Genomic DNA, 21,991 nt, shown 5'->3' on the forward strand with positions numbered 1-21,991 from the left:
GAAAAGTAGAACTTTTTAAGTGGTGGATAAAGTAGCTATTAAAACAGCCAGTATTCTTTTAAGGCTGCTTGATAACAACAGAGGTATATTTTGATATAATGTTTTTTCAATACAACTTTTGATGCCTTTTATTGATTCAGCTCTGGTTTTAGCATCAGGGAAGTCACACATTGTCATGTTGCCTTATGTGATACAGCTGCATTCAGTGTCTTTTATAGCTTCTTTTTCACACCATGTTATCAGTATGATTATCAGAATATGTCTCTAACAGGCCTGCATCTTTAAACTTAACTACAGAGAGTGCAAACATGGCAGAGCTTCAGGCTGGCAGCACTGTGCAGCATCACAGTATTAACTGTAGAGCCAGTGGTTCTGTGGGAAAACACAGCCTCTTCCCCAGAGCTGTGAAATCCATCACCCCATTTCCCCATACACATCCCACCCACCCAAAGACTGAGCATTAACCTCTGCACACAGACACTCTGCACTTTGAAGCATTAACACTGTCACGACCTGGTGTTATTTCTGGTTTTGTTTTATTGTTTTGGGTTTTTAGTTTAATCTGTGTTTAGTTATTGTTATTTTCCTGTAGTTCTAGTGTTTTGTTTCTCTGGGTTTTTGTTTAGTTCTTGTGTCTTGTTTGTCTTGTCTTGTGCTTCCTGTTTTACTTTGGTAGTCCTGTCCCCCCAGTGCATTGTCTTTTACTTGAGTTTTACTTCCTGTGGTTCCCCTCCTTGTTTGATTACCTGCCCTGCCCTCATGTGTCACCTGTGTCTCGTTGTCTTCCCTGGCCCTTGTGTATTTAGTCTTTGTCTTCCCTGCACTCCCTGCCAGTTTGTCTCATCATTTGTGGTGTGTGTGTTTCATCGCTCAGCCTAGATTACTTTGCCATGCCATGCTTTTTCAACCTGTCTCCCATTATTCTTTGTTAAGGGACTTTGTTTTTTGCCTCGGTGAGTTTTTCCACATCTAGAGTGATTTTGTGTTTTAGTACTTTGGACTTTGCCCTCCTGGCCTGTAATAAAGACTTTGTTTTGCCACGTGACCACTTTGTGATTCTGCATCTGTGTCTGCTTCACCCTCACAAACCCTGACAAATACCCTGCATTTTGTACTATATATTCATACTGTTCACAAATTTCATTTGCACTGTTAGTTTTACTCTTTTTATTCTTTATTCTATTTTATATTAATCTAGGTATATTTTAAGCATGTCTCTTTTTTTAATTTTGTGTCCAACTGTGTGCCTAAGCCACGAGCTGCTCTTGACTCTTGATTCTTGAGTCTCTGTTTTAAACTGACTCTTCCTTGTCTCTGTACTTCCTCTGTCTTTAATGCAAAGGTGTTAAGTACATTTCTCTGAATAATAAAACACTGACAGACATTATGACTTCCGTCAAGACTGCTTCACTTTGTAGGCACAATTCAAATAGTATTTACATACATTGATCAAACAGTGAGAGTATGGAAAATCAATTTTCAGCCAGAGGCAGTCATCCTAAAAATAAAACTCACAGGTGTACAGCAGGGTCTGGGGTCTCTGTTAAATGGTGGATTAGCCCTTTAAACAGCTCTCTCTGTAACTATGTCTCATCCTGATAGCAACTCAGCAATTTGTATGATACATTCACTCGCATTCCTGCAGCTCTTAGTAGTGAAGACTTCATGAGCTTCTTCACTGATAAAATCACCACTATTAGAGGACAAATCAACCACAATCTCTCTGTGACCGCTGAGGATACACCGCCACTTCTGGAAACGGATCCTGATCTAACTCTGGACTGCTTCGCGCCCATCGGCCTCCCTGAGCTGACCACCAGCATCAGCAAGTCTAAACCTACTACCTGTCTTCTGGATCCGATCCCTTCACAGCTCCTCAAGGATGCTATTCCTCTGATCGGAGACTCTATATTAGGACAGATCAACTTGTCTCTGGAAACAGGATATGTACCACAGGCTTTTAAAACTGCTGTGATCATTCCGATACTTAAAAAACCTTCACTGGACCCGGACGTCCTAGGAAACTACAGACCGATCTCCAACCTCACCTTTATCTCCAAACTACTTGAAAGAGCTGTTGTAAGTCAGCTAAACGACCACCTGTGTAGTAACAGTCTGTTTGATGCTTTCCAGTCTGGTTTCAGAGCCCATCACAGCACAGAAACAGCACTGCTTAAAGTCACCAATGACCTCCTCATGGCATCGGACCGGGGTCTCGTCTCTGTACTCGTTCTACTGGATCTCAGTGCTGCCTTCGACACCGTAGACCATCGCATCCTGCTACACAGATTGGAACACGAGATCAGGATTACAGGAACAGCACTGCGCTGGTTTAAATCATATTTATCTGACAGATTTCATTTTGTTCACACTAACGATGTGTCTTCCACAGGTACAAGGGTTAACCACGGTGTTCCACAGGGTTCTGTGCTCGGACCGATCCTGTTCACCCTCTACATGCTCCCTCTAGGATACATCATCCAGAAGCACGGCATAAACTTTCATTGTTATGCTGATGATACCCAGCTGTATTTATCCATGAAGCCTGAAGAAACGGAGCCGCTAGTCAGACTACAGGCGTGTCTAAAGGACATAAAGGACTGGATGTCCTCCAACTTTTTACTATTAAACCCAGACAAGACTGAGGTCATTGTTTTTGGACCGAAACATCTCAGAACTAGTTTATCAGATAATACTTTCTCCCTGGATGGAATTACTCTGGCCTCCAGTACGACTGTGAGGAACCTTGGAGTTATCTTTGATCAAGACATGTCGTTTGTCTCTCATATTAAGCAGGTCTCCAGGACCGCTTTCTTTCACCTGCGTAATATTACTAAGATCAGGAGCATCCTCTCTCAGAGTGATGCTGAAAAGCTCATCCATGCTTTTGTCACTTCAAGACTGGACTACTGCAACTCTTTATTGTCAGGATGTCCACATTACTCCATCAACAGTCTGCAGCTGATCCAGAACGCAGCAGCTAGAGTTCTGACAGGAAGCAGCCAAAGGGATCATATCTCTCCTGTCCTAGCGTCTCTTCACTGGCTCCCAGTGGACTCAAGAATACACTTCAAGATCCTTCTTCTAACCTACAAGGCTCTTCATGGACTTGCTCCATTGTATCTGCAGGACCTGATTGTACCATATGTTCCTAATAGGACACTCAGATCTCTGAGTGCAGGTTTACTAGTAGTTCCTAGGATTCATAGAAGTAGAATGGGAGGACGAGCTTTCAGCTATCAGGCACCGCTATTATGGAACCAGTTACCAATCTGGGTCCGAGAGGCAGACACTGCCTCCACCTTTAAGACTAGACTTAAAACTTTTCTGTTTAGTAAGGCGTACAGTTAGCCTTAGACCTAGTGTGTAGCACAGCTATGCTGCTCTAGGCCTACGTTGTCGGGGGGCACAAACATGATCCACTGAGCAGTTTCCCTCTCACCCTCTAACCTCTCCTTTTCTCTCCTTAGTCTGGCTCACACTGGTCTCAAGACCTGGATGATGACCTGCAGTCCGGCCCGTGAAGTCTCTCTTGCTTTACGTTGTCGGGGGGCACAAACATGATCCACTGAGCAGTTACCCTCTCACCCTCTAACCTCTCCTTTTCTCTCCTTAGTCTGGCTCACACTGGTCTCAAGACCTGGATGATGACCTGCAGTCCGGCCCGTGAAGTCTCTCTTGCTCTACGTTGTCGGGGGGCACAAACACGATCCTCTGAACACCCTCTGACCTCTCCTCCACTCTCCTTAGTCTGGATCATACTGGGTAATATCGTCTCATAATCTGTGTTAACTGTCTTCCTTGTAGTTCTGTGCCTCGCTCTCGCTCTCTCTCTTTGCAGGGCTCAAGACCTGCATACTGACCTGCAGTCTCTCCTGTGCTCATCGACTTCACTAGCCCCTGCTGCTCATCTTTACTATCAAATTACTATTCCTACTTATGGACCGACGATATATATAGATATCATTACAATATATCACTGTTTCATCTTGCTGTCATGTTTGCTCTGTACTGTATCATGTTTGTATCATGTTTGCTCCTCTCTCTCTCTCTCTCTCTCTCTCTCTTTCTCCTTCATCCTCTCTCTCTCTCTCTCTCTCTCTCTCCCTCATCCTCTCTGACTAGCAGCAGGACTGGTTCCCCCTTAAGTTGACGGGTCCTGCTCAAGGTTTCTTCCTCTTAAAGGGAGTTTTTCCTTGCCACAGTGCTCTTAGGGGGGTTCCTGTGAAGCGCTTTGAGACAATGTCTGATTGTAATATGCGCTATATAAATAAAACTGAATTGAATTGAATTGAATTGAATTCATAACAATAATCAATGATTTTTATTGTTGCTGTACAGTGAAGGCTACTTTCTGGTTTCAGCATCACAGAAGTCACACATGACCTAATATGGAATCACTCACAGTGTCTCTGCTTACTTCCTGTTCACACCAAATTATCTCTGTATGTTTACCGCTATTTACATCTTTGTGTAGAAAACTTTCCAATGCAACATATCAGCATATTTTTCCAGCTGCATTTGTATGTGTGTTTGTGTTTGTAGTAACATTTGAATACAGTGGATGCGATGGAAACATTTATGCTGCACGTATTGACAACTTCAGCTTCTTGCATCCTCTTTAAAATAGCTTCATGTATCTGGAACAGCATGAGTTCTAAGAAAAGTTGCTCACATGATTCTTCATTTAAACATCCACTAAAAAGGCATCACAGCCTCATGTCTGAAGGCTTCCTGTTCACATTTTGAGTTAAGATTACTGTTAAGATTAGATCTGAGCTGTCTGACACGCCCTCTCATTTCCTCATTCATACTGTACAAAACACTGAGCAGAGCACATAAGAGCACTCACTAAACACACAGCAAACACTTTATACACAAAACTAAAGAACAAAAAATCAGCTTGTAGTTTACAATATGTACCATTATAACTTCTTTAGAAGCACCAAACATGTCAACTACCTGGACATTAGAGCTATGAAAAGAATAAAGCTGCGTTCAAGAGCTTACAGCACACTGACTATAGTGCAAGTCCCAGCCAGATGGTAGAGAGGACTGTTACTCATTAATCACAATGAGGCTCCATCATCAGTCCATCACATCGATCCACACAGTCCTTATTGTACATGATTTCCTTCACATTAGAGTACACGGCCTCGTCCCCTCTGTTCTCTTCTTCTGAGACATAATGTCTGGTCTCCTCATCCTCCTCCACCATCACCTCCTCCTCTTTCCTCTCCAATGTTTCTCCTTCCTCTCCAGCATCCTCTTTCTTTTCCTCTCTTACCTGCCTCTTTACTTCAGAGTACTCCGTCTCTGTGCTCTCTTGCTTCCTCCTTGCCACCTCGCTGGGTCTCATCCTTTTCAGCAGGGAGAAGTCAATGCTGGCGTACTCCACATCTTTTGGGCCACTGTTCAGTTCAGTGTCTGTCTTCCCTCTGTCCACAGCTCCATTCTCATGTACCTGTCAGGTACACAGAAGATGATACAAGTCCAAGAATGTGCACATTAACTGTGAAATGTCTGGTATATTTACATCACTGCGAACCACTGATTCATCAGGAACAAGGAACTCAAAAATACTGCAACCAATAAATTGATGTTAAGAAACTTTTAATAAAATAAAATAAAATAAAATAAAATAAAATAAAATAAAATATAGTTATCTATTGCTCATGACCTTACATCTTTGGCCTACAACACACCCACAGTGCATTGTGGACAGAACTGGTCAGACCACATTAGAAGGTGACAACATTGTTTCAGTAGTGTGTACCCATGTGTGTTCTCAGCCACACTGAAGGATCGTCTAATGAACTGATGACGGCTGCTTAAGCAGAAGTAGCTATATAAACATATGAACACACATACCAGCATGTTGCCTTGTGGGATTATCATCTCCGTAGTCTCATCCACATTTTCAGACTTTTTCTGTTTGTTTCTGGAGAAAAATATATTTGTGCAGCAACAATGTAAATGTATGTTTAGAAATATAATCCACAAAACAATGAATTAAAACAACAGCATACCTGTGGCATTTTATAGCCAAACAGCAAACAACTGCTGACAGAACGACTCCAATTAAAAACGCAATGATGACTTCCAGCCTTGAAGCAGTTTGGAAGATTTCTTCTGATTTACCTGCAATCAGAAAGAAAAAATACAGGGTTGTATTTGTAATAACTTGTACACTGGTTGACTACAGAGGATAAAACAGAGATACTAAAAATACCATAAAGTGGTCAAAAGTAGCAGAAGTGCTGAAGATGAGAGGACGTACCGGCCTCAGGCAACTTTGTCTGAATGGTGAGGTTTGCTTTTACTTCTCTGTTCTCATTACTGGCCACACATTCAACAGCAGTGTTACCATGGTTTCTCACAGTAACAGTGCTGTTGACTGTCTGCTTTGACACAGAGGTCACAACAGAGTACTGAGTGTGGTCCTCCAGCAGCGGCCATTTGAAGGTGGGTAAAGGAAACCCCTCACTGACACACCAACAGGTCAGGACATCTGACTGAAGCTCACACACAGAGCCAGTCTGGATCTCTGTGATCCCTGCAGATACATACCAGAACACAGTGTGTCAACTCAAAATGGTGAATGGCATGAAGGTGCAAGGTAAAGGTTTGCAGCATAGAAAGATATTTAAACATCTGTGAGCAGTGTTAATATACATGTACTTACATGTCACTGTTACAGTGACTCTTTCTGTCAGGGTGGTGTTCAGATGGTTTGCTGTGCAGATGTACTGTCCTGAACGCTCTGCTGTCACATTAGGGATGACTAGTGTAGCTGATCCAGTGCCGTTGTTCAGGATTGTGTTAGAACTAAGTTTAGTCCACATAATTACTGATGGAGGGAAACTTTCAGCACTGCAGGTCAGACTCAGAACATCTCCCTCATTAACAGCTGTAGAGCCGCTGATCTGAGGTTTCCTGATGTCTGTGAACATTTCAGTGTTTTAGTTCATTTAAAAATGTTTAGGAATTAGAAATAACAACAAGGAGAAACATCAAATAAAAAGTAAAAGTGATACTGACATCATGACCACTGTGTCTCACTTTCTGACACAATATTCAACAAATAAAAGATCTGAACAAAGTCTGTACATGTAGGAGAGGTTACACTGAAAGAGTTTCTAAATATGACTGTTTCTGTATCAATTACCCCTTGTTGGCATTCTCTGTAAAAACAGGAACTCTGAAAATAACTGTGCTGAAAGTAGACCTATTCAGTTTAATGACCTGACCTCTGAAAAGAAAAGGCCACAGTACTGTTCTGGTTTGTTAAAAGCAGAGGGTTGTGTACTCACATATCACTGTTACAGTGACGTTTCTCATCTTGTGGGTCTTGTTCAGGTGTGTAGCTGTGCACACGTACTGTCCAGAATCTTCTGCAGTCACATTATAGATGGACAAAGCTCCTGTTCTTTGGTCCTGTGTGAAGGTGTCAGTGTCTTCCTGCAGATCACTTTCATTCATTTTAGCCCATGTGATGAGTGATGGAGGGAAACTTTCAACACTGCAGGTCAGACTCAGAGTCTCACCCTCAGTCACTTTTCTGCTCCCTGTGATTTGAACTTCCTTCACATCTATAAGACATAAACACACAGTATGTAGCTTCCAGACAGCCTGCAGACACACTGTACAAACACTGTAGTACTCACAGCTCACGTTCACAGTCTGAGTCTCCTCTGTAGTTATGTCACCTCTGAAGCTGACCGTACAGGTGACATTGGTGCTGTGGTGTTCAGCTAAAGGGTTAAAGGTCAAAGTAGAGGTGTGTCTCTGTGTACCAGCAGTCACATTCTCAGTCTTGAATTCAGTGGTGTTTCCTGTGATGTAAGAGTCATTATTTCCCTTTCCTCTCCATGACCAGGTGATGTTAGGAGCAGATCCAGAGCAGAGACCAGGAGCAGTGCAGGTCAGGGTGCTCTGCTGTCCTGCTGTCAGTGGAGGAATCACCACTGTGGGCTTCTGACTCAGACCTGATGGAAACACAGAGCAGAGTGGGATCAGGTGGACAGTCTGAAGGTCAGCATTCAATAAACATTTCAATGAAACAATAAGTGTTAGCTTTAACTGCTGCAGCTCCTACTGTCTGCAAACAGAGGACCATCAATGACAAAAGTTACTTTATGATTCATCAAGATTATAAATAACTTTTCATACCTTTAACAGTGACAGCTGCTTTTGAAATGAAGGTAAATGCATCACTCTTGTTGGAACCTTCAACTCTGAGCTGATAAAATCCAGAATCAGACTCTCTGAGATCATTAATCATGATGCTGCAGTTTCTCTGACTCACATCAGGCTCCAAAAGTGACACTCGACCTCTGAACTCAGACTGAACTGATTGACTCTTGTCACATTTTCCTTCAGCTGTTTTACATTTGTACCAAATGACATGTGTGGGTGTAAAGATGGTGGTGAAAGAACACGGTATCACAACACAGAGTCCAGCCTCTGCTGTTAGTTCTCCCTCACTGAGAGTGACACAGTATCCTTGTTGTTCACAGTGCTGTTCTCCCCAAACTGAAGCACCTGTTCATGTAAAGAAGGAGACACAGACAGAGACAGAGACAGGCTTTAAGAGGACACAATGACATTTAACAAGTGAAGACAAAAAGCTAGTGGCAGTTTTGTTGTTATTAGCATTAGATGACAACAACATCTGTCATGATTCTGTTTTGTTTTGTAATTTAATTTTAAAGTTATCTTAGTGCGATCTGATTTGTTATGGTGTGTTTTCACTGTTTCTTTGTTATCCTGCGTTTTGCTTCTGATTAACCCTTTGTTTCTTTATTATTTCTTGTGTTTTGTGAATTAACCCCTCATTATTATTATTATCTTGGTATGATTTGGTTTTCATGATGTGTGTAATTGCCCCGTGTCTGTGTTATGTTTCCTGTGGTTTAGTCTTGCTTCCTGTTTTATTTCAATAGTCCCGTCTTCCTTGTGTTTTCCCACATGTTTTACTTCCTCTTGTGTCTTCCAGCTTTGTGTGATTGTCTGCCCTCCCCTGATTGTGTTCACTTGTGTCTTGTCCTCCCCTTTGCTTGTGTCTCTCTGTCTTGCTTGTACCCTGTGAGATCTCTGTTTTGTCACTGTGAGGTTCTGTGCTCTGTTTTTATGTTCTCCTGTGTCTTCCAGCCCCATGGTTATATTGGATTACCTGTGCTTTGGTTTGTTCTAGTTAAAACCATTGATTAAATTTAGGATTTCCTTTGTGAAAGGTGTGAATGTGTGGAGAGAAAAAAACACATTCTGAAGGATGTTCAGTGTCACAACAACAGTTCTGATGTCACATACCTGTGTCAGCACTGATCTCACACAAGAGCACAGTGGTCCAAAGGAGAAGAAACATCCTGATCCAGAGCTGACTGGAAGTGAATTGAAGTCAGACGTCAAAAAGACACTTCAGTATCTCCACACATCATGTAGCTGACACTTTAAAGTCTTTGACTCATTAACTCTTTCTTTCCCTCTCCTCGACAGCTGACAGGAGTCTGTAACAATGGACCCTTGCTCAGACTGTTTACATTTTTCAGTAGCACACCAACTGTAATATTGTTTACTGTTCATGCACCTTCATATGCAACAACTGCACGTGTCATACTGTTTCTCTCCCCTGACATTCTCTGCTCAATGTTGCACAGCAGATCACACATTTATGTATATAGCTTTACTTATTCATAGTTTATGTTTTATGTTTATATACATGACAATAAATACGTTGAATCTTTCCCACAAGAAATGTTAACAGTTATGTTTTTACCTCTATCTGCTGTCCTGCACTCTGCTCCAGACCAACGATCTCCTCTGATGTCTGCTAAATGTTCCTTCCCCTTTGTGATAAATTTAGGGAAGTCTTTCAATTTACAAAGTCATGCTTTTCTTTGACTTCCATATTATGATCGTGATCTATCTATATTAATTACTTATTTATCTATTTACAACTTTTTAATGAAATGTTTTAAGAATTTAATAATAGACATGTTTATTTCAATAGAAATACGTTTATATAGACAAGTATTATTTACCGTACTTGTCATCACATTCTGCAGTGTATGTTCACTTTTAACACTGAATAATGATGCTCTAATGCAAAGTCACAGTGTCTGTTCAGCTGGTGTTATTTGGCCTTATATGGTATCAGTGCCAGTGTGTGATGGCTTGTTGATCGCACTTAGTCATTTTTAACTGGATGGTGAAGTACGATAACATAGAGCTAACATGCTACATGCCTGTTTCCACTTTGGTTGTAATCAATTGATAATGACTTTGTTTATCCCCTAGGAGCTCACACAACTGCAAAGTGGGCACAGGTGAAGGAAAGACACTTATTGTGTGTAAACCTAAAAGAAAAGAACCAAATCCCAAAGGTTTTAAAATGCATATAAATACAGTAGTCACAAAAAAGGAACTTATCAGCAGAGACCAAAACTGTTTCTTTAGCACACTGATGTTGATGTCTGCTGTAAAGTTGGCCATGTTACAGTGTTTTCTGAATGCTTAAACACTAACAATGATTCTTATGCACAATTTTTAAAACTAATAATAGTTACAGCAAAATCACTCACTGAGTTTGCAAAACTAAAAGCAAGAAAACTGCTTTACACTCAGTTTGCACTTTTGTAATACACAGGTTGCAAATGTATAAATATAATCCACTTCACAGCACTCTTTTTGCTGAACTGTAAACACAACTCACTGCTTTACACACAATTTCCAAATGATCAACACACTCCTAGTAAAACTACACACATTTATGGCTGGTATTTACACTATTTTGCCAACTGTCTGGCTACACTGTCACTTGTGAGAACTGTTTTACATCATTAGTTCACTTTGCAATCAGCATGAGCACTGTAAATAAGCCACAGGTAAGCTTCAGTGTGGAGAACAATGGAGGGAGAAGGAGACTGAGAAGAGAGAGAATTAGAGGATGAGGACATGAGGAAGAGGAGGAGGACGAAGACTAGGAGGTGAATTTAGAGGAAGAGGAAGGAGGAAGGGTAAGAATAAATAGAATTACTGATGTCATCAGAGCTACAATAGTGGATCATGTGATCAACCATGGAATGACCCTGAGGGAAGCTGGACAACAGGTTCAGCCTGAGCCGCTACACTGTAGCAAGCATCATAAGGACATATTGATGAGAATGGGTTAATACAGTTCCCTCACACTAAGTTTTGTAGTAGTACCATACTCTAATGAGATAAACAACAATACTGTACATGTAAAACGGAAACTGTTACTCGACAGAATTGCTCGACATCCAGCATCTGGAAGGAGGCATGCGAGGATATGGACCAGGCATCATGTCAGGCCTGGATACGGCACCCCAGTGCCTTGGACTAGAAGACATTGCATGCGACGTTGATGAAATTCTGTGGCCGGACCCAGTGAGACTGCAAGACTGATTTTCTCTCTCTCTCTTTCAGTGAAATTGTATGTTTTCTTGTGATTGTTTTGATGTGTGTGAATAAACATTCATACTTGAAATTTGAATCCCTGTGTTTATAGAACTATTTATTACAAAAGTTTGACCTCAAGTGGACATATACCTTGTGCACAGAGAAAGCAAAAGCCAATGTGTTTTCAGTTAATACCATCAGTGTGTAGTTGGCACATTGTGTGCTTAGTAAACAGCAGTGGGCAGCAGTGTCCAGTAACTGGAAGGTTGGTGGGTCAAACCCACCTCCTCCCTAGTCACTGTTGTGTGTCCTTGGGCAAGACACTTTACCTGCATAGCTTTCAGTGTACTCACTGGTGTATGGCACTGTTTGCTCGGCTGCCTTAAGCAATTTCTCCATTATAGAACTATAAAGTTTTTAAATTTTTAAAAAAAATTTTAATATGATGGTTTGTGTTAACTGTTTGGTACAAAAATACCATTTTACAAAGGTTTGAAGAGTTACAGTTTCTCTCAATTGTTTACGCACGAATTCTGGTACTTGGGACACAATGACCACAACATGTAACTCATTTACCAACCCCCTGAACCAATTCTGCTAAACTACAAGCACAGTTCCTGCTTTACACTCAAATTGCAGTTCTAAAACACACTTATTTCAAAACAGCACACACAATTCTCTGCTTTTGGCACAATTCTCATGCAGAACAGATCTTGTTTTCACAAGGAACACACTGCCATTCAAATATACACAAGGGCAAACACCCATCACACAGTTTTACAATGAGCAATCAGAGGTTTAGCATAAAAGGGCAACAGGTGAGCTCCTCTGTTTTGGAGCAATGGATTGGTGTGTGTACTCTCACTAGAAAATTGCAGAACTGCATATCAATACAGTACTCAATGAGTACTGTAACGAAGGGCCTCTTCATTACCGTTAGCAGTGATTGCTAGCACAGTTACTCATCTTTAGTTCATGATTGATAAAATAAAATCACAGCACACAGCAACATAGAGTAATTGTTTATTGTTGTTGAGTTGTTTAGCTTTTGCTGGTGGAATTTGGGTTGGAAGCATTATCTGTAAAACACAAGCGGCAGCCTTCGGGGCTCAAAGTTGAAGCCCATGTGGAAGTGTCAAAACTTGTAATTCACACTGCAACTGCTGGGGGCTGGCTCCGAAAGCAAGTCATTTCCCATAGTTAAATGTTCCCATGTTAAAATGGCCGACTTCACAGAAGAAATGAACACGTTTACAGCCTGGTACAAAAAACACTCTGGTCTCAGATGATAGGTTCTATTCTGGTGTCAATTGTACAGGAGGTAAATTTTTTTTACAACTCACCCATTTCACTTGTATTCGGACTTAAAATTACACAGAATTATGATCGTTGCAGCTTGAGTGACAGACAGTTGACGTATCACAGCGTGAGTTTCTTGCTTCCACGATCGCCCGCCCCCCTAAACCCCGCTCGTGCTCCCCCTCTTTGTATATATTTGGAGTTTTGGCAGACGTGACGCTGCCAACATGGCGGCGGTCATCACGTCCCGGAACCTCCCACCGAGCCTCAAAACGGCTCTTCAGAAACAAACGGGTGACGTCACGGAAGCTCTGTCCATAGTTTTTACTGTCAATGGTAAGACACAAAGAAATAGATTGCTAAATGAGCTGTACAACGATTGGATTGTGTGTTGGTTAATAATTGTTTAAGGGCTAATGTGTAATGGTGTGGGAGCTCTTACCTTTTGTTGTGGCCAGGGGTGACAGTCAAAAGAGTCCCTCTTGGAACAGGCAGCTATTTATGGTTCCGGGCCAGTTCATTCAGGAAATAGGTGCAGGGGCGAGGGTATTGTTTGATTGAGGGACAATTATTGTTATGAGTTTTAAACTAGCTTTTAAACTAATGAAAAGGGATTCCATTTATTTATTGTATATATATATATATATATTGCATTGTTTTTGGTGTAAGGTGTATGGTTGGGTAAATGTAAAATGGAGGAAGAATGAGATCTGGGGATGGGAGAGGACTCCAGGTGTGGCAGCAGCTATTTAAGGCGGCCATTTTGTATTCACAGGGGTTCTTTTGTGTGCTGTCAGGACCATATGCTGCCTGTGGTTCCCAGTAGTGATGGGTAGTGATGGGTTTTCGAGGCTTTGTTGAAGCCTCGACACCTGATTCAAGAAAAAGGTTCATTACTCTAGGCTTCATTGACACAGTAGCTCGAGTAGGACATCTAGTGGTGAATAAAATGAACTGCGGTGTGTGTTATTGGTTCATGGATCTTTGGGATTTGACTGCCCATGCACAGTCTCGTTCCACTACAGGTTTCACTGGTTTCAAGCTAACACAATACAGTACATATATTAAAGAAAGATGTTATTACCATTATACTAATATATTGTTTAGATGTTTAATTGCAGTAAGTAACACAAACCTAGTGACAGGGTTTTGATCCTGTGTAAAGGAGTGAAGTGTTTCATATGACGTAAGTCACATGATTTTTCCTAAAGCAGGCACTTACGTTTGACTGTAAGTGTGACTATGACGGACCTAGAAATAATATCACATTTCAGTTGCACTGCTATGGGATTTGACATGGATAATTACTGATAATATAAAATAATAATTATAATCACATATGTTGTGTTAAGAATACTTGAAATGCATAGGAAAGTCTGTTTTGGGGTTCATTGGTGATTCACATGACAAACCGAACCAATCACATGGTTCGAAGCACTCAACTGCTTCAAACGTCACTGAAGTGGTTCAAACGTCACTAGTCACGTGACCGAAGCAAGCCTCGGCACAGCGGTTCGAAACAATTGCTTTATGAGCTACCGCGCATGTGTTGAAGCCTCGGGTGTCAGAGGACCATCCTTAGTGATGGGTTTTCGAGGCTTTGTTGAAGCTTCGACACATGATTCAAGAAAATGGTTCATTACTCGAGCCTACCAAGACACAGTGCTCGAGTAGGACATCTAGTGGTGAATAAAATGCATTGCGGTGTGTGTTATTGGTTCATGGATTGGTTGGGATTTGAATCGCCGTGCAGTCTCGTTGGACTACACTACATGGTTGAATGGTTGACACAATAAAATACATTAAATTTTCAGTTTCACTGCACAAAATTGTTATACAAAGTTACATTTGAAGTGGATACATAGGGCTAATCAAACATCCTGATTAATCCGATTAAAATGTTTAACACAATTAAAGCATTTGCGGCAGAGAACAAAGCTGGATGGTGGTGTAGGGATATCATTGTGGGTTTGGGTGCAAGAGGTTCCGGATTCGAAACCTATGATACACGAAAAAGCAAGAGGTCCTCCACACACACACACAAACAGAGAGTTTCGTCACTGCAAGAGAAACATGATCAATAGCCTTTCTTCTACTAAAATGTACACAATGACAAATTGCGATTAACTGCGTTTAATGCTATGACATTCTTAGATATAAAAAATTAATTAATGTAAATTGTTTGCATCTAAGTAACATATTTAACTCATATATTATTCGTATTTGATTGCTTTGCAGCGATCAAACTGATAAATGTATCAATGTAGCTAATATATTTCACTAAGTAACTGATTGATCTATAACTATATATTGATATAGCTACATTGATTGCTAAGGATGTCCTATCTCTGTACACACTCGGTCCCACCAAGCGATTCACAACCCGAAACAATCACATGACTTGTATACCGTTCGAAGCACTCAACTGCTTCAAACGTCACTGAAGTGGTTCAAACGTCACTAGTCACGTGACCGAAGCAAGCCTCGGCACAGTTCCCACTGGGAACTAAGGATGGTCCTCTGACACCCGAGGCTCCGACACATGCGCGGTAGCTCATGATGCAAAGTGATGGGCAAATGAAGCTTCATGAAGCAATGAGGCTTTCATGCCCAATGTGTTGCTCAAAGGTTCGTTACTCGACACTTCATTCAGTACTCACTAGTGACATCTGCTGTTGGAGTTAACTGTTGACTTTGACAGCCAAGTCATTCAGATCTTAGTTTTAACAAACTACCAAAATATTGCTTTATATACTCTATTTTCATTATAAAGATTTTGTCAAACCCATAAACAAGTCTTTTTCATGTCACTTTGTTACCTCTTTAGCCATCAGACTCCTCAACAGCTGACAGGAGTCTGTAAGAAATGGTCTCAGATGCCGGCTGAAGAGGCACGGACACGGATAAAGAGGCCCTGGCTGATCATGACCTGAAACTGATGGCACTAATGTACAGATGCAGAGAGATCAAACTGAGGCTGAGCATCAGAAAGCTCCAGTTTAAAGTCAAAGAGGTCAAGTTTCATGGACACATCCTGTCAGCAGAGAGCCTACAGCCAGACCCTGAAAAAATCAGGGCGGTCCATGTGATTGCAGGCATGGCTTCGGGGTGAACTCCAAAAGAAAGGGGCGTGTGTTTACTTTCAAAATCTGGCTGACTCTGACTGAGTTTTCAAAATCTCCTACCCTACCTATAACACAGACGTAACAGAATTATGCACAGATCTAGAAGGAGTGTCTGAGCGTTTGCTTGCCAACGCTTTCACCATTATCTCTATGGCAGGGATGTAAACAGCTGTAAACAGATCTTATCTCCATCTTCAACAAGCCCCTCCTGAGTGCACCTAAGCGCTTGCAAAGCATGGTCCTCACTGTGCAAAACTACAACCTCAATGTGATGTACAGACCTGGCCTTAGCACGCATATTAGTGACACTCTCAGCTGGGCCACAGTTCTAATGATGCATACAACCGTCATTCCATATGCACCCTGCAGAGGGCACAAGAAATCACAGAATGTATCAAGCTGACTACCTGAATGCCACTAGCCAACGCCTTACACAGATAAGGAAACACACAGAGGAGGACAACAGCCTCCAGATGTTGAAAACAGCAGTCCTGCAGGGGTGGCCGGAGCACAAGGAAGAGACCCTCTTAGCTATCAGGGAGTACTGGTCCATCAGGGATGAGATCAGTGCACAGGATGATGTGCTCTTCAGAAGTCAGAGAATAATCATTTCATGATTGTTACGCCTAGAAATGCTGAAACGTGTCAGCGTAAGTCACATTGGGGGTGATGCATGCTACAGGCAGGCCAGGGACACATTATACTGGCCCAATATGCAGCGTGAGATAAAAGACTTTGTCAGCCAGTGCTCAGCATGCAACGGATACTCACACAAACTGCAGCAGGGAACAATGATGTCACACACAATCCCCACACATCCAGTTCGACAATGAGACATTTAGGAAATTTACAAAAGAATGGGAATTTGAACATGTCATGTCATCTCTGAGACACCCCAAGTCTAAAAAACGGCCAGCGCAGGTACTGATCCCTGGTTGGCTATACTGCAGTGGAGGAATACCACTACAGATGACATGCACAGTAGTCCCTCACACAGACATTTGGCCTGTAGGCTTAAATCTCCCTGTCGCTGACTCACTGTTTGTGTCGTGTGTTCCAGGCGTCGCAGAAAAAATGAGCTAAACTTTAGAAAGCAAAGTTCCAGTATGACAGATCAGCCAGGGATCTGCCAGAACTGAATGTAGGCCAGCGTATTCTGATGCAGCCGCTGGCAGGAGACCGAACAGGCAGGTGGAGAAAAGGTGTGTGCCTCCAACAGGTGGGCCTGAGGTCATACCTAGTGAATGTAGAAGGGACTGTGTACAGACGAGCAGGTTGAACAGCCTGCTTCATACTCCCCAGATACAGGGCAGTACAGGACCAGTAGTAGTAGGCTGGTGAAAATGCCAATCAGACTGAATTTGTAAAATCTGAAAATGCACTGAAATTCTATTCTATATAAGTTAGTTATCATAAGTTATGTTGAATTATAAGTTATATATAGTTATATTATTTGTTGTAACAGATGACTATAAAAGGGGAGATGTTACGAGGTTGCCCCCTTCAGTGTCACACTAATGGTACAATCAGGAGACTGGAAGTACATTGTATTTTGCTGAGTAATGCACTTTAATGCAATACATGCTTGCATGTGTCAGACAAGCATCTGCTGTGTCTTTATTTACAATAACAATCATTCACAGTCTTTTCAGAATCTTTATTTTTGCCATGAAGATAGATAGATAGAACAGTGGTTGCTTGAGTTGTTGTTTAATTAAAGAAAAGCAGCATATTTTCAATGCAATATAAAAAACTAATAATAAAAAGATGAACAAAGAGGTGCTAATTACTGCAGGAATAACACACACAGATATTACATGTTAAAGTATAACAGACTAGAAACTGAATGATGCTGCCAAAGTATCATTAACAATCATCCACATTCATGTCTGATACGGGGTGATGACCTCATACTCTGATGCCTCTGCTTTCTGTATTGACATGTACACTCTGTCCTCTTGATTTGGTTTGACCTTTTTTCTTGTGTTCCTACAAAGAGGAGAAACAACATTGTTATTATTGTTATTTAAAAGTGTCCAGTGCATTAAAGGCTTCAACACATTAAACACACAAGCAGTAACATACCAAAGACTCCATATGCAGATGATGCAGAGAACATTCACAGTGAGAGACACACCAGCAACAATCCAGGGAAGGACTCCACGCTGAGGTCCAGCATCTAATGGAAGACCAGATGTGTTACAGATATTAGATATAAAAGCTTACATATAATACAGAATAGAAAGATCCAGGTACTAAAAATACAGATACACCAACAGGTCAGGACATCTGACTGAAGCTCACACACAGAGCCAGTCTGCATCTCTGTGATCCATGTAAAAGAAACTCTGAATTTCATGAACACACTAAAAAAAGGGAGTTCCAGTCTCCATCTATGCATCTGTATCCCTGTTTGACAGAAGTTTGTTTTTTAATATACAAAGTTGTGTACTTACATGTCACTGTTACAGTGACTCTTTCTGTCAGGGTGGTGGTCAGATGGTTTGCTGTGCAGATGTACTGTCCTGAATGCTCTGCTGTCACATTAGGGATGACTAGTGTAGCTGATCCAGTGCCGTTGTGCAGGGTTGTGTTAGAACTAAGTTTAGTCCACATAATAACTGATGGAGGGAAACTTTCAGCACTGCAGGTCAGACTCAAAACATCTCCCTCATTAACAGATGTACAGCCGCTGATCTGAGGTTTCCTGATGTCTGTGAACATTTCAGTGTTTTAGTTCATTTAAAAATATTTAAACAGTAAATAAAGGAGGAAAGTCAAATAAAAAGTAAAAGTGATACTGACATCATCAGCACTGTGTCTCACTTTCTGACACAATATTCAACAAATAAAAGATCTGAACAAAGTCTGTACATGTAGGAGAGGTTGCACTGAAAGAGTTTCTAAATATGACTGTTTCTATATCAATTACCCCTTGTTGGCATTCTCTGTAAAAACAGGAACTCTGAAAATAACTGTGCACTGTCATTATTTTTACAACCACTGGAGGGCAGCAAAGTAAAAAGAAAGTTCCAACATATTTGACAGTAGGCCTATTCAGTTTAATGACCTGACCTCTGAAAAGAAAAGGCCACAGTACTGTTCTGGTTTGTTAAAAGCAGAGGGTTGTGTACTCACATATCACTGTTACAGTGACGTTTCTCATCTTGTGGGTCTTGTTCAGGTGTGTAGCTGTGCACACGTACTGTCCAGAATCTTCTGCAGTCACATTATAGATGGACAAAGCTCCTGTTCTTTGGTCCTGTGTGAAGGTGTCAGTGTCTTCCTGCAGATCACTTTCAGACATTTTAGCCCATGTGATGAGTGATGGAGGGAAACTTTCAACACTGCAGGTCAGACTCAGAGTCTCACCCTCAGTCACGTTTCTGCTCCCTGTGATTTGAACTTCCTTCACATCTATAAGACATACACACACAGTATGTAGCTTCCAGACAGCCTGCAGACACACTGTACAAACACTGTAGTACTCACAGCTCACGTTCACAGTCTGAGTCTCCTCTGTAGTTATGTCACCTCTGAAGCTGACCGTACAGGTGACACTGGTGCTGTGGTGTTTAGGTAAAGGGTTAAAGGTCAAAGCCGAGGTGTGTCTCTGTGTCTCTTCACTCTTATAGGCAGTGGTTTTTCCTCTCCATGACCAGGTGAATTTAGGAGCAGATCCAGAGCAGAGACCAGGAGCAGTGCAGGTCAGGGTGGTCTGCTGTCCTGCTGTCAGTGGAGGAATCACCACTGTGGGCTTCTGACTCAGACCTGATGGAAACACAGAGCAGAGTGGGATCAGGTGGACAGTCTGAAGGTCAGCATTCAATCAACATTTCAATGAAACAATAAGTGTTTTAACTGCTGCAGCTCCTACTGTCTGCAAACAGAGGACCATCAATGACAAAAGTTACTTTAGGATTCATCAAGATTATGAATAACTTTTCATACCTTTAACAGTGACAGCTGCTTTTGAAGCAAAGGTAAACGCTTCACTCTGTTTGGAACCTTCAACTCTGAGCTGATAAAATCCAGAATCAGACTCTCTGAGATCATTAATCATGATGCTGCAGTTTCTCTGACTCACATCAGGCTCCAAAAGTGACACTCGACCTCTGAACTCAGACTGAACTGATTGACTCTTGTTGGTGTGAAATATTCTGTTAGAATCCCATAATGTTTCTTCAGCTGTTTTACATTTGGACCAAATGACATGTCTGGGTGTAAAGATGGTGGTGACAGAACACGGTATCACAACACAGAGTCCAGCCTCTGCTGTTAGTTCTCCCTCACTGAGAGTGACACAGTATCCTTGCTGTGGACAGTGCTGTTGTCCCCAAACTGAAGCACCTGTTCATGTAAACAAGGAGACACAGACAGAGACAGAGACAGTCTTTAAGAGGACACAATGGTATCTATCAGCTTCTTATTTACAAGGATCACATCTCAGGATTTACATATTTCAGAGTCATGTGTTAAATTAATATTAAAGCAAACACAGAGTAGCTGATCATCCTCATATCAAATGTGATATGAAGGACTGAAAAATCAAACTTTTTTCTAAGAAACTGAGTTACATACAGTCACATACCTGTGTCAGCACTGATCCCAGACAGGAACACAGTCGTCCAAATGAGAAGAAACATCCTGATTCAGAACAGATTCCACTCTAAAATGTATCTGTGTGTGTATATTCTGAATAAATGCTGCTGCCACTTTTCAGGTTGACACTTTTCAGGTTGAGTCCTTTCAAATGAAACATATGAGCATATTTGTCAGGCTGCATCTGTATGTGTGAAGAGGAAGTCTTCTTCAGCCATCATCAACAACCAATCACAGAATGACTGCACAGAAAAGTAGAACTTTTTAAGTGGTGGATAAAGTAGCTATTAAAACAGCCAGTATTCTTTTAAGGCTGCTTGATAACAACAGAGCTATATTTTGATATAATGTTTTTTCAATACAACTTTTGATGCCTTTTATTGATTCAGCTCTGGTTTCAGCATCAGGGAAGTCACACATTGTCATGTTGCCTTATGTGATACAGCTGCATTCAGTGTCTTTTATAGCTTCTTTTTCACACCATGTTATCAGTATGATTATCAGAATATGTCTCTAACAGGCCTGCATGTTTAAACTTAACTGCAGAGAGTGCAAACATGGCAGAGCTTCAGACTGGCAGCACTGTGCAGCATCACAGTATTAACTGTAGAGCCAGTGGTTCTGTGGGAAAACACAGCCTCTTCCCCAGAGCTGTGAAATCCATCACCCCATTTCCCCATAAACATCCCACCCACCCAAAGACTGAGCATTAACCTCTGCACACAGACACTCTGCACTTTGAAGCATTAACACTGTCACGACCTGGTGTTATTTCTGGTTTTGTTTTCTTGTTTTGGGTTTTTAGTTTAATCTGTGTTTAGTTATTGTTATTTTCCTGTAGTTCTAGTGTTTTGTTTCTCTGGGTTTTTGTTTAGTTCTTGTGTCTTGTTTGTCTTGTCTTGTGCTTCCTGTTTTACTTTGGTAGTCCTGTCCTCCCTGTGCATTGTCTTTTACTTGAGTTTTGCTTCCTGTGGTTTCCCTCCTTGTTTGATTACCTGCCCTGCCCTCATGTGTCACCTGTGTCTCGATGTCTTCCCTGGCCCTTGTGTATTTAGTCTTTGTCTTCCCTGCACTCTCTGCCAGTTTGTCTCATCATTAGTGGTGTGTGTGTTTCATCGTTCATCCTAGATTACTTTGCCATGCCATGCTTTTTCAACCTGTCTCCCATTATTCTTTGTTAAGGGACTTTGTTTTTTGCCTCGGTGAGTTTTTCCACATCTAGAGTGATTTTGTGTTTTAGTACTTTGGACTTTGCCCTCCTGGCCTGTAATAAAGACTGTTTTGCCACGTGACCACCCTGTGATTCTGCATCTGTGTCTGCTTCACCCTCACAAACCCTGACAAATACCCTGCATTTTGTACTATATATTCATACTGTTCACTTTGAAAATTTCATTTGCACTGTTAGTTTTACTCTTTTTATTCTTTATTCTATTTTATATTTATCTAGGTATATTTTAAGCATGTCTCTTTTTTTACTTTTGTGTCCAACTGTGTGCCTAAGCCACGAGCTGCTCTTGACTCTTGATTCTTGAGTCTCTGTT

The 21,991-nt window shown here is 41.4% G+C and overlaps 3 protein-coding genes across 3 annotated transcripts; all 3 read right to left on the reverse strand.

Moving 5' to 3' along the window:
* Positions 1 to 4,536: 4,536 nt before the first annotated feature.
* On the reverse strand, positions 4,537 to 6,423 carry LOC114448112 (DNA-directed RNA polymerase III subunit RPC7-like). The gene is made up of 4 exons (XM_028424843.1): positions 6,281 to 6,423; positions 6,030 to 6,141; positions 5,872 to 5,941; positions 4,537 to 5,464 (listed from the first exon to the last, which is right to left on the reverse strand). Exons 3-4 carry the CDS (start codon positions 5,896 to 5,898, stop codon positions 5,066 to 5,068), a joined length of 426 nt encoding a protein of 141 aa, XP_028280644.1. The 5' UTR covers positions 5,899 to 5,941; positions 6,030 to 6,141; positions 6,281 to 6,423; the 3' UTR covers positions 4,537 to 5,065.
* Positions 6,424 to 6,854: 431 nt separating this feature from the next.
* Positions 6,855 to 9,367, reverse strand: LOC114448407 (sialic acid-binding Ig-like lectin 14; the record flags this gene model as incomplete). The annotated part of the gene is made up of 5 exons (XM_028425326.1): positions 9,313 to 9,367; positions 8,173 to 8,544; positions 7,668 to 7,988; positions 7,314 to 7,592; positions 6,855 to 6,943 (listed from the first exon to the last, which is right to left on the reverse strand). Coding segments are annotated over exons 1-5 (1,116 nt in total), but the record flags the coding sequence as incomplete, so codon positions are not given.
* Positions 9,368 to 18,902: 9,535 nt separating this feature from the next.
* On the reverse strand, positions 18,903 to 20,491 carry LOC114448408 (sialic acid-binding Ig-like lectin 14). Its single transcript, XM_028425327.1, has 4 exons — positions 20,437 to 20,491; positions 19,797 to 20,195; positions 19,338 to 19,616; positions 18,903 to 19,262 (listed from the first exon to the last, which is right to left on the reverse strand). The coding sequence occupies exons 1-4, from the start codon at positions 20,489 to 20,491 to the stop codon at positions 18,958 to 18,960; spliced, it is 1,038 nt and encodes a 345-aa protein (XP_028281128.1). The 3' UTR covers positions 18,903 to 18,957.
* Positions 20,492 to 21,991: the final 1,500 nt, after the last annotated feature.

Source organism: Parambassis ranga, chromosome 16, assembly GCF_900634625.1.
Source record: "Parambassis ranga chromosome 16, fParRan2.1, whole genome shotgun sequence".
Taxonomy (NCBI): Eukaryota; Metazoa; Chordata; class Actinopteri; family Ambassidae; genus Parambassis; species Parambassis ranga.